The sequence below is a fragment of the Ammospiza caudacuta genome, chromosome 3, assembly GCF_027887145.1.
Source record: "Ammospiza caudacuta isolate bAmmCau1 chromosome 3, bAmmCau1.pri, whole genome shotgun sequence".
Classification (NCBI taxonomy): Eukaryota; Metazoa; Chordata; class Aves; order Passeriformes; family Passerellidae; genus Ammospiza; species Ammospiza caudacuta.
Genome location: NC_080595.1, coordinates 53,346,482 through 53,359,070, shown reverse-complemented (window position 1 = coordinate 53,359,070; position 12,589 = coordinate 53,346,482). Strand labels below are relative to the sequence as shown.

Genomic DNA, 12,589 nt, shown 5'->3' with positions numbered 1-12,589 from the left:
TTCACTTCTCCGTTGCACAGACAACCAGTTTGGGTTCTGGCATCCCACTCCTTAGTTACTTGTTAAAAAATTTGTCATATATTCCCCAGTTCTCAAGTTCCCTTTGGAACTGCTGCAGTCACACAGAGATAAATATTCCCTAGCTCTTCAGCAGCAGTAGATGACAATGGTTGCAGAAAGAAGACTAAACCCTTGTGCAAGGCACAGTACACAATAATCTCCAAACAACTTCTGTGTTAGTTGAATTCAATTGATCTCATGTAAATGACTGCACCAATTATTTTTAGATTTTACAGAGTCTGTGAATGCCCCTCAGAAATGCAGTGGGATTGCCTTTATATTGAGGTCTTACAATTTCATAGTATGATGGATGTAATTAAAAAATGATTCCTGTACTTTTCATAGCCAGTCTCTGATTTGTACACAAATGTGTATTTACTGTCATGTCTATACACATATGTTTTGCAGACTTGACTACCTCAATCCTTCCATGTTTTAAAAATTTAATAATGCATGTTAAAATGCTTTTTTAAGCACACAGCTGGTATTGTGCATTCAAAAACTATTCAGTCACTGCCCTCTCAATTCGTGGAGCTCAGCTAGGCAGGGAGTTTCTGAAGTGTCTGCATTGCAGTATTGACTTCTGGGAGAGTCAAAGCAGCTGAACAGAAACTAATTAACCTTGGAAGTAATTTAGGCATACTAAAAATTATGGGTCCCAAGAAGTGCTTCCTTAAGGCTTTTGTTGTTGGGCTGCTGGGCACTTCAGTAATGGAGTCTGAGCTTTGAGAGATGAATGGAGGAACTCCTCCTGATTTTGTTGGTATTCTGTCTCATAGTTAAGACTCTTTAAAACACAAGTATTCGGCAACTTTCTCTGCACATAAATCTGTACTCACACACATATCACAGTCAGCAGACATCTTGCCTCCCTCTTCCTTGGAAGACACTTAATTTTTTTCCTTTCTTTGTTTCTTTTTTTTTTGCAAAGTATCTGTCATACATTGATATATAAAAATCAATGCAGTTTAGCAATGCTGAGGTGCTCTGTAAGTGATTATTCTGAACTATGCATGACTTAAAGTCCCATTAAAAATATTTTCTACAGGAAATATTAGTAGGAAATTTATTTTGATTTTGAATGCAAAACTATTTGAGTAATTTTGCAGTTCATATGAGGATTAATTTTCTCTATGGTTGTCCTGTTGTGAGGCAACTAGATTGTGTTACTGTTTCCAGTATCAGTGAGCCAAACTGTTCTGCTTTCTTCTGATCATGTCACCTTGAAAAACAAGTACCTCAGCTTCTTTTGATTCCATCTGCCTCTTCAGAGTGTGGCCTGAGAATTATTTTACTATTGAGCCAATTACAATTTTAAGGTGAACTTGATTACTTTTGGAAAGACTGATTTTACAGGAAGCAGATAAGAATTCTGAAAGAATACATTTCAGGTGTATATCATATTTGATGTGAAAACTGAGTTTAGAATCCAAACTTAGTCTTGCTGAAATAAGCAGCAGGTCTCCCTTTGGCTTTTACAGGTAGTACATGCAATGGTTTCATACTTTGGCCTGCCAAGCCATAACTGCGCTAAATATTGCCCCTTGTTTCCCTGCAGATGTGCACTGGGAACTACATATTTGTTCCTTATATGATAACTCCACATAACAAGGTGTACTGCTGTGATAGCAGTTTTGTGAAGGGACTCACAGAGCTGATGCCACCTGGTTTTGAGTCTCTGCTTGGGCCTATATGCTTACCTCTGGTGGATCGATTTATTCAGCTCTTGAAGGTGGCACAGGCCAGTTCCAGGTGAGTTGTCTTCTTGTACACCTGTGTAAAATGCAAATATTCCAGCTGACAAGATAAATGTCAGCCTCTTTTGCCTTCTGCTCAGAAAAACTGATGTTTAATGGATTAGCTTGACTGAATCTCTGCCTTGACACTGTTCCATCCATACATGTTGTGCACATACACTGTGAGAGAGCTGTGCTGATGTGAAGTTGTTCCCTGCAGCCAGTATTTCCGGGAATCCATTCTTAACGACATCAGGAAGGCCCGGACGCTTTACACGGGCAAAGAGCTCGCAGCAGAGCTGGCAAGGATTCGACAGCGCGTCGATAACGTTGAAGTCTTGTCTGCTGACATTGTCATAAACTTGCTGCTGTCCTACAGAGACATCCAGGTAGGAGTTCGCTACTAAGAACAGTAAATTAAATTACATTCTCACGGAAACTTTTGGTGCATTTGGTGCAGAGTTTTTAATAAAATGTGTGGATAAAGCACACTAGTAAAAATCTTTTATGGTGTCTTCTCTGATGTTTTTATTTTGTTTTGTAGTTTCACTGTTTGCCTTTCCATAGCAGAAAAGGGTTTTATGGCAGTACCTAAAAAGTACATGATGTGTAATAACTCTTCTCCATCTCAGCACTGCTATGTGATGAACAGCATGTAGTTAAAGGCTATGGTGGCATTCTGCAACTGATAGGCAAATGTATTCTTTTTCACCAAAGCTGGTGACATTTCTTATGGAAAGATAAATACTTCATATTTCAGGTTTTGGAATGATGCTGGTAATTGTCTGCTTTGTTATCCATAATTTCAACTGTCACTCCTTAAACATTATGAAGTGGTTTGAGTTTGATTTTTTATTTTTATTTGTTTTTTAAATATGTCAGTGAGTAAGCTACTTTAAAAACTCTGGTATTAAAGAATCTTGTTTTTGTGGCTTATGCCTACTTCAGAGATTTGAGATGCCTTAATTCAAATGCAGTTAATGTCTTTTTAATGTCTGCACAATAAGAGCACTGAGATGCGTTCAGTTCCTAACTTTAATAATGAAACACGTGTATGAAAATTTCCACAGGACCATGTTGAAGCAGCACAGGAGACCAAATTGGACTTTCCTGCTAAATACTGTGCATATTCCCATCTCAGATTAGTGCCAGGCCATTTACAGTTTGAGACTGAAGAAACTGAAATCCATAAACTTAAAATGGGCTGAAAATATTTTGTGTGAAATAATAGCTGCTTAGGTTGAAGAGGAGTTTATGGAAGCATACCTCAGTACAGCCCCTTAAAACCTTATTATTCCTTTCTTTTGGAAGGATTATGATTCCATTGTGAAATTGGTGAAAACTTTAGAAAAACTGCCCACTTTTGACTTGGCTTCCCACCACCATGTGAGGTTGCATTATGCATTTGCCCTAAACAGGTAAGAATCTACCCTTCTTTCTGCTATGGAACAGTAAATCAAAACTTCAAACTTTGTAAGGGGTGGGTAATACTGTGTGAAGTTCCCTAGTGGAATCTTTATATAAAATCCTATGATTTTGACTGAAGCAGCTCTGGGGATTCTAAGCTTCTTTTTATCTCACATTGTTAAATTTTATTCCTTTTCCTTTAGCATGTTTGATTTGTCTTTCCATAGGTTTGTATTATTTTTTTGTTTCAGTACCTAAATTAGAGAAAACAAATACCTTACAATATTATCCTCCTGTAAAATACACTTTTGACATTGCTGTGTGAGTGACAGCGCCGCGTCATTTGTGCTGGCAAAGACATCATCTCATTCAAGTCTGAGTTCTGGTAATGTCAGGAGACAGAAGCAGACCTTTCATCAAATGTCCATAGGAAGATTTTATTGTATTATGATGATAAAATAATTTTCACATAGTCTGATAACATGGGCAAAATGTGATACATTGAGCAACATACACTGCTTCTATGGATTAAATAAAAGCCAAGCCTAGATTTTCTTTCTAAGATACTGACATTTAGGCAAGTGACTAAGAGGGGTGTTTTTTCAGAGCAAATTACAGATGTTCTCTGCTCCATTGCTGTTATCAAAGTGAACATTTTGCTGTTGACTTTTAGAAGAGTAGACTAGGTGTCATCAGGTATTGAAATCGTCAAGTATAGCAAATTTCGATAGGTGGTTCTGCTTCTCACAGATTTGAATTTTGTAATTAGGTTCATTGAGGAGGCTTAAAACTGCACATCATGTGAAAGTGGTGTCAAAACATGTCGCAAGGAATTACTTGAAAAAATAAACCTGGTTTTGAAAGACAAAAAAAAACAAAAAGAAAAAAAAACCCAAAAACAACTGTCTGGCATTTTTTGTCTGAATAAAATATCCAGATCCGTACTTTTGCCTTTATACCAGGTAAATGAAGGTATAAATATTGTGCCTTTTTTTTTCCACTTTGACATAAATATATGAAGTTTTGTAGATTAAATAGTCCAGCCTATACCTGCCACTTCTACAGAGCTTTCACAAGGGTCACAAGGTGTTCCTTGGACATGTAATGTGTTGTTTAGACCTCACGGTCACAGTTTTCTGAAACAAAGTTGTCTTTGAAAACAGGACTAGTTCATTGAGGCACTAAAAACCTGGAAAACTGCAGCATAATCTTTTCAGGCACATCCTTATACTTCACTGGTTCTCTGACTCAAGATACTGTCTCTGAGAGTATCTGACAGAAGATTGACACACTACCTCCAAAGGAGCCCAGATGAGATTTTCCTATTCCTCTCCTTTCCTGACTGACCATTAAATTAGAAGCCATGACAGCCATGAAAACATTCATGCTTTGGTGTGCCAAGAAGGAATTACTTTGGCTAACTTTCTCCTTGTAACTTTCTCCTTACTGAGACTGTAGAGGATATTTTGTGAGCTGAGGCAGGTCTGGAATACTCTGTGCTTCTGACTCTTTGCTGTGAAAAAAATGTGTCTCTTGCTTCTAATCCAGGTCACTAGCACGGAAGGATGGAGCAGCTCAATTAGTCAGGATTAGTCTGACCTAAATCAAGAAGTGTGAGGGCATTGATGATGGAAAAGTAAACAGAAATAAAAGTAGGGACCTCTGTCTCTGAAGACCAGCTAAGTGTAAATAATCCATGTTGTAAAACATTATTTGCCCTACTGGTTTTGTTCTCATTAAATTCATTAATCTGGATTAGTGATAGTCAATACAAGATGTGGAAAAGTTGAAAACAGAGTCATTTGATTGTTCAGTACACAAACATGTTAAAATTCTAAACTTTTGATACTGAACGATGTATGTACCAAAGCTATGACTCACCAGGAAGTGTCTAATGCTTGCAATTACGTGGTTTATTTGTCTGAAGTACTTCTTTTAATATTGCCTTTTTGGCTTTACTCCTAAACCTTCCCTATCATGGGAGTTCAATCTGGTTTGTGCTTTTTGGAAGTTTTGCTTCGCAGTCAAATTGTATATAAAAAGTAAAATCACAAACACAAGATTGCATCTTTTTTTCCTTTAGAGCATGAATTACATTGAAAGAAAACCTAGACAGGAAATCAAGGTTTGTAATTTTCTATTTTATAAGGAAGTAACACATGACCCTTCTAAGAATTTCCCTGGAGGTTCTTGATGCTGTTTTCAGTGCTTTGCTATAGCTTATGCTTCATGAGAGAGAGAAGTTATGTTTAAGGGAATTTATAAAGGTTTCCCATGACATAAAGAAAAGACCAAAAAAAAGGAAGAAGGGGTAAGTGTGTATATATAACATAGTACACTATCATTTTACATGGATGAAGTCATATGTCTATTAAAAACAGTCATGAAAAATTATTTCTTGTTAACTTTGTTGTTTTTTTAATCAAAATTATTATTTCCAACAGGAGAAATCTGCCTGGAGACAGACAGAAAGCTCTAGAAATTATGATTCCCCTTGTAGAGCAGGAAGACCAAGTAGCTTCAGATATGTACTGCCTGGTTGGTCGAATTTACAAGGACATGTTTTTGGAATCTGGGTTCATAGATATGGAAAGCAGGGACAAAGCAACTTTCTGGTGAGTACTATTTTCCTGGTCTATGTCCTTTTGTTAGCTTTGGGAAAATATTCCTCAAACAAGAATATATTTGAATGGTTTTACTTTCCAAATATTTGGCATCCTTAGGGGATAGAATGCATCTTCTAAATTGCCTTGCTTATTTGTCGAGAATGAGAGATTTTTGTTGTTCCCACATCTCATTCTGCAAAGTGCTTCAAGTGCCTCAGAGACCTGAAGTTTAGATATAAACTAAGCTCATAATTTTTCCCAAATATGAAGTTTCCTGTTTACTGTGTTATTCTTAGGAATCTGGGCCAGAGAGTAATCAGTCATTAATTGATTTGCATGCCTGGAATCTGACAGATTTTAGCTAGCAAGGCTTAGAGGTTTAACTCACAACCAGTATGGCTGTTCCAAACTTGCTGACAAAAGTTTTATCACTGTTTAGTGGTAAAAGTTTTATCATTGTCATATAGTACAGGCACATTGCAGTGGACTACAGTAGCATCAGTAGTCAAAAAAGCACACAATAACTAGTCAATAATAGATTAATTCTTATCCTCATTTTAGAGACAAGAATCTTGTTTTTTTTTAATGCTTTTGAAACACTCTGTAAATCACTGTTACATGGAAGAGGTTAGAAAATGAAGGCAGGGGATGTCATCCCAGACTTCTGTCAGGATGAGCTGTTTTTCTGCTCTCAGATGAGGATACAGACAATCTGCATTTATGTGTCCTGCAGATCACATCTTAGCTCTGGTCTTGTGATCATCAGCTGCTTGTTGAAGTAAATGCTTAAAATGGAAAGCTTTCTTCTTTCTTTGTTATTTATCACTTGTTTTCAGTAAACTTCAGCTTAGAGCTGCCTCTCATAAAAGATAAGATAAAATTGTTTACCAGTTATGGCCTCAGAATACAAATGCAGTTTATAACTTCTGGTCAGTTTTGGCAATTCTTACTGGACTTTTAAAAGATGTTGAAATAACTGGAATGCTACATATTATTTTCATTCCTCCTAGCATAATTTTGGATTTTAAAAAGTTTCATTTCCTGTAAAGTGCAAAGCCTGTAAAAAAATTTCAGGGGTCTTTTGTAAACACTGTATTTTGCTAATATCATAAATATAAAGATATAAAGAAAAGTGTAGTTTTGCATACAAATTTTAGGCATTATTGCAGACTAATTAAATACAAATTACTCTTGCTATTATACATCTTACTTTCTCCTTGTTCATGGTGCCTTATGAACAGATAAACTTTGATATATCAAACATAATTGAACTAAGAATGATTATATGTATAGCAGTGGTGAGTTAATGTAGCCATTTAAACACACTTTGAATAAATGCATCTTAGCAATCATGACACTCATAATCTGATGACAGGAAGTGATTGCAGGCATTCCAGTCTAGGAAAGGACTCTGGCAATTGAGACCCAATGCAGAATGCTCTGTGCACCTCCTGCCACAGAACAAGGAGATCTCTGTTGAGTCAAGCTGGAGTCTGGCCGGAAGCTCTACCGGATGGTCCAATTGCTTTTGGTTTATATTTTATACTGGATATTGATTTGAGTTTCTAGTGTTAGTCACACAGCAGGCCTGACAGGGAAGGTTGACTCATAACTCAGTGAAAAGCTCTTAGAAAGGAGCAGGTCCACTCTAGTGCTCCAGCAGGCCACAACAGGACAAGGTGTGTGCAGGAGCAATGGCAGTGCTATGTTATGTTGAGATAAAGGGTGTTATCTCAGTCTTAGAAAAATAAGGATGTAAGGGAAGTACAGTGAATTGCATGAGATAAAGAGAATTTGGCAGCAGAACCAAAGCATTGGTTTTGCAACAACTGGTGATGCCAAGGTAATTTGGCCTATTCCAATTTAAAAAAACAAACCAACAATGTGCTTTTCTGACAATTAGAAAATAGAATAAAAGACATCTTTCATATAAATATGAGAGAATAAATGAAAGAGTAATTATTAACTGTCACTTTCTTGTTTCACACCGACAGTGTGAATCAGACTTGCCAAAGCTACCAAGTCTTTATTCATATCCTTTCACCGCTACCCCCTAATTCAGTGTCTGCACTGCAACATTTTCTCAAATGTCAACAACTGCAACATTTTTCCAAAAGTACAGTCTTTCTTATATTGGAACAAAAATACTAATTTCCATGGCTTTTTCTTCTTCTTCTGTCAATCATTCCTCTCTGCTTTTTGTATTGCATGAGAATTTAAGCATGGAAGATCTCTAGGGCACAAAAGGTGGTCCAGTTCCCAACATCACTGTGTCTCCAAAGAGATAATGCCAGCTCAAGGGCCTCCCTTAGATGTAAATACTTAGAATCAATGAGAGTGTTGTCCTGTTTAGTTGGAAGATTTTAATGTTTTTTTTTGGTTTGGTTTTTTTCCCCTTTGCTTAGTTTTTGTTTGTTTGGTTGATTTGTTCTGTTTTTTGTTTTTAGGTTGGATGTTTTTTGTCGTTTTTTTGTTAGGTTTTGGTTAGGGTTTTTTTAAATGAGCCAAAACCATTTTGTATGTACTTTCTTCCTCACTTTTTTGTAACTCGCAGAGAGAGAGAAAATTGCAGATGATGAAAGAAAAAGATCTAGTACTCTCTGATTCTCTTGCTTTTCTGTAGAGCAGTAGGCACTTGTTTAATGCTTAAGTTCTTTGGAGGTGGGCAGCTGAAGTATAAAAAGTATATATATGTAGCAGATTGAAGAGAAGCCTGTTTTACAGTTTTGGAGAGCAGAGCTTATGTTAAAGGATGCGAAGGCATTAATCATTAGAGCCAAAAAACAGACAAACAAATTAAAAACCAGCTGTATTTTTGACCTGGTGGGATAAAAATGCCTTAGCTTTGCTTGCATGTCAAAGCATGGTCTAGAAGTTAAATGCTTAAGTTTTGTGCAGATTGTTTTTCTTTCCTTCCTTATGTACTAAACTCACAACCTTTTTAATTTTTTAAGTGTATTCCATTTGTTTGTCTGTATTTCTTTCATCCTTTAGAAAGTAATTTTAAACTCCATTGCTTTTATGGTAGTGAGTTGTGTTGACTAAATCTCTTGTGCTCCTTAACTCACATTCGATAGTAGTCTTTGCCTTCTCCTTTTGGAGATGTGAATATGTGTATATATACCTGCAACCAAAGGTGTTCTTATTCTGAGGAATAAGTTTAAACCATAGTAGATGTCCTGTTGCTGTTGTCACAGCTACGTGCATTGCTAGCATGAGGACAGTGTGTGCTGTGTTGGTGTGAAGCACCTCCAGTTCTGTTAAGACAAGATTGAGCCTAGGTGAATGCCTCTGCCGTTTCTCTTGATTGCTCAGTTCCTCTTGAGGAGAATGAAATATGGCATAGTCCTTTTTTATGTGAACTCATAAGGACAGTGTCAATAGGACACTCAGTAAAGAATAAAATTTGGAATAGCTGAAATCATAGCTAAGTGTGAGGTATATTCTTGTATCACTTGCTTTTGCGTGTGCCATTGTAGCAGATCCACAATAAAATCTAAGGTTTCAAGTCAATGAAATATAATATATTAAAGACTAAATTAATGAGCTTATTAATAAATATAACTCTTTTACAGACTGATAATATTATTCAGTTTTATTTGGTCTTAAAGGAATATTGTAAGATACTGTAACTTTACTGGGATAATTTTACTGGGATGCATGATTAGGATCTGTGCTTGTTGTGTGGGGGGAAAGGAAATGGGAGGAGCATGTATAAATACCAGACTCCTAAAAATAACCACAAAGAATGTGTGGAAAACAGTAAAATATTTTTGCTTCTATGGATTCTTGCTGTGTAAACAGAAGATAAGCTCTTAAATTACCTAAAACTGTAATGATGCCCCAACTAGATTGCATTATTTACAAAGTAAGCTTGAATGTTTGTTTTTCTAGGTTCAAGAAGGCATTTGAGTCAGAGCCAACTTTACCAGCAGGAATTAATTATGCAGTACTCCTCCTGGCAGCTGGACATTGCTTTGATACTTCCTTTGAGCTGCGGAAAGTTGGTAATTATAACTTGCAAATTCATGGGGAAATCACATTCCAGTGAAAGTACACTACCACCCACTGTTATAGGGGAAAACTTGGATGGTTGTATGTGAAAGCTTTGACAGAAAGCATGTGAATATTTAAGTTGGTCTCTCACACCACTGCTGATCCCACCTGACTGCAGGTGAGTGCTGTCATGAGGACTTGTTTTCAGTGTCAAGGTTTTAAATGGTTACCAGAGTTCAGTAAAAGCTAAGCTTCTTTGTAAAGGCATCATTTGTGTGAAACAGGAGCACCTGGAATGGGAATCCAGTTCCAGCTAGCACTCTTTAAAACAAGCAAACACAAACCCCTGGAGGGAATATGGATGACAAGTCTATCCTAAGACTGAGGAAAATGCACTTGACTTGAGCTTGAGTTGAGTTGAGAGAAGAATATTTCTCTTCTGATACATTCTTAGAGGTTTCTGAATGTCTGTATTCATAGAATCATAGGATGACAGTGGTTTGGGTTGGAGGGACCTTTAAAGACCATCTAGTCCAAGCTCCTGCTGTGGACAAAGATCTTTCACTAAATCAAGTTGCTCAGACTGACACTGGACACTTCCAACAAAGAGGCATTCACTTCCCTGGGCAACCTGGTCCAATGTCTCGCCACCCTTGTCATAAAAAAATTCTTTTTTAAGAAGGAAGAATTAGGAGGATTTTGTTTATGATCTTGTTTGTGGTTTTCTGGATTTGAAGAGAGTGAAAACTCAAGATTATTCAGTAATATGTTCAGGGAAGATTTGGCAGAAAGGACTGAATGTTGTAATAAGCATTGCATTTGGTGTTCTCCATAAATTTGTATAATTCTTGACTTTCTATAAAGTCTTTTTTTATCTTTGTTTCTCCTGAGGAGGTTGTCAAGTGAGAAAGAAACTAATTTTTTCACTCCACTGAATGTATCTGTATTCAGTGACTGCTCTAGTTTTGAAGTTGGGTGTGCACTGTATGTCTGGAAGTAATTTCCTGAGTAATTTTGAGTATGAAGGTCAGAGTGAGATGATTACTTTTGCATAAATAGTGGAAGTGAAATTTAAATTCTCAGGTGTAAATGAAGGTATTAATTTGGATGTGTGAGGTTGCGTAGAGTTGCCCCAACTACTGTGTTTGCCCTTCTGTGAGTGGGTTAGATTTTGCTTTTTGGTTGGCATAGAATGCTTCCACATCCTATGCTGAAATTTGAATTCTTGTGCCAGAGTAGGAGGTAAGAAGATATGTTCTATACATTGCATAGCATTTACAAATACTCACTTGCTGGCCTAACTTTAAACTAGGTAGCTTAATTGAGCTGGGCTATATTTTTTGTGTAGTTTAATATGAATCCTTTACTTTTAAAGAAACTTCATAATTGCATACAGACTACAGCCAACTAGATCTGTACAAATTCATTTTACTGATGAAATTTGTGTGCTGTTTCTGTGGTATCATATTCTTATAAATTTGTCCAGTGTTGTTTTCCCTATTGTTTGTATAGAGACCATTACAGAAATTAATGTTCATTCTTACATAAGGTTCCATCCCCAGCTCATGAATTATTTAGTGCAGAAGTATCCTGTTCCTTAGGTGGTTTGTTTGTGTGTTTGTTTGCCTGTCTTACCTTAACATTTAGTTGGTGTCTGCTGGAAACCCTTGATATAGCAACCCCTCCTGTTAGCTACTGGTGTCCATCTGTCTTTTTTTTAGGTACAGGGAATATTGTCGAAATACTTTTAGTCAGTCAGACTGACTCAGCTATTTTGAAACATGTTTTAAATACCTTTATAGTGTAGTATACTCTATGTGTATCATTTGGTTCTTGTTGTGATAAGACTGTGGTCACTGTGATGGAATGTCGGGTTGAAAAGTACCTCCAGGGTCATCGCTACAAACTTTCTCTGGAAAAGCACACTCTAGACAGGATGGCCCAGCACCCTGTCCAGCTGAACCTCAAATATGTTCAATGTCAGCAAATCCACTGCTTCCCTGGGAGATGATTCCAAGACCTGATTCTTCAAATTTTGAAAAATTTTTGTCTTGTGCCCATTTGGAAAGTCCCCAGTAGTAACTTGTACTATCAGCCTTTGTCTTTTCCTTGTGACTCCTTGTTGAAAGGGAGTCTCCACCTTCTTTGTAGCCACCTTTTACTCACTGGATGGTGATAACACCTCCCCTATGCCTGCTCTTCAGGGCTGAACAAACCCAGCTTTTCCTCATATGGCAGGCTTCCAGTCCTTTGTTCATCTTTGTGGCCATTCTCTGGACCCTCTCCAGCCTGTCCACATCTTTTGTGTATAGTGAGAACCAAAACTGAACACATTATTCCAGAACTGCCCTGGCAAGCACTGAATAGAGTGAGATAATGGCTTCTTTATCCCTCCTAATGATGCCCCTGTTGATACATCCCAAAATCCCATTGGGTTTCTTAGCTGAAGAAACACTGTTCACTCATATTCAGCTGCTTGTTTTTCAGGGCCCCCACATCCCTTTCCGCAGAGCTGCTCTCCAGTGCAATAGACCCCAGCCTGTGCTACACTCCCAGATTATGTTTTCCCAGATGCAAGACCTTACAATGATCTTTGTACAAGGTTTATGAGATGGCTGGAGTTGTGCTAGATTCTGAGGATAGTTTACTATTTCCTTTGTCTGATGTCAATGTTTTTAACAAAATCAGGCAATATCACAGAGATTGTATGGGAAAATGTTTTGATTTTTTTTCTGGTGCTAAGTATCTCTTCCATATCTGTAACTCTTTTGATGACACCTCTTG

At 37.2% G+C, this 12,589-nt stretch overlaps 1 protein-coding gene across 1 annotated transcript in view; it reads left to right on the top strand.

Moving 5' to 3' along the window:
- MAP3K5 (mitogen-activated protein kinase kinase kinase 5) overlaps window positions 1-12,589 on the top strand; it is a 97,952-nt gene that overhangs the window by 39,864 nt on the left and 45,499 nt on the right. The window contains exons 4-8 of the mRNA XM_058800748.1: window positions 1,619-1,812; window positions 2,017-2,185; window positions 3,108-3,214; window positions 5,648-5,818; window positions 9,704-9,816. Of these exons, the coding sequence (XP_058656731.1) occupies window positions 1,619-1,812; window positions 2,017-2,185; window positions 3,108-3,214; window positions 5,648-5,818; window positions 9,704-9,816 (754 nt within the window). The remainder of the gene's footprint in view (window positions 1-1,618; window positions 1,813-2,016; window positions 2,186-3,107; window positions 3,215-5,647; window positions 5,819-9,703; window positions 9,817-12,589) is intronic.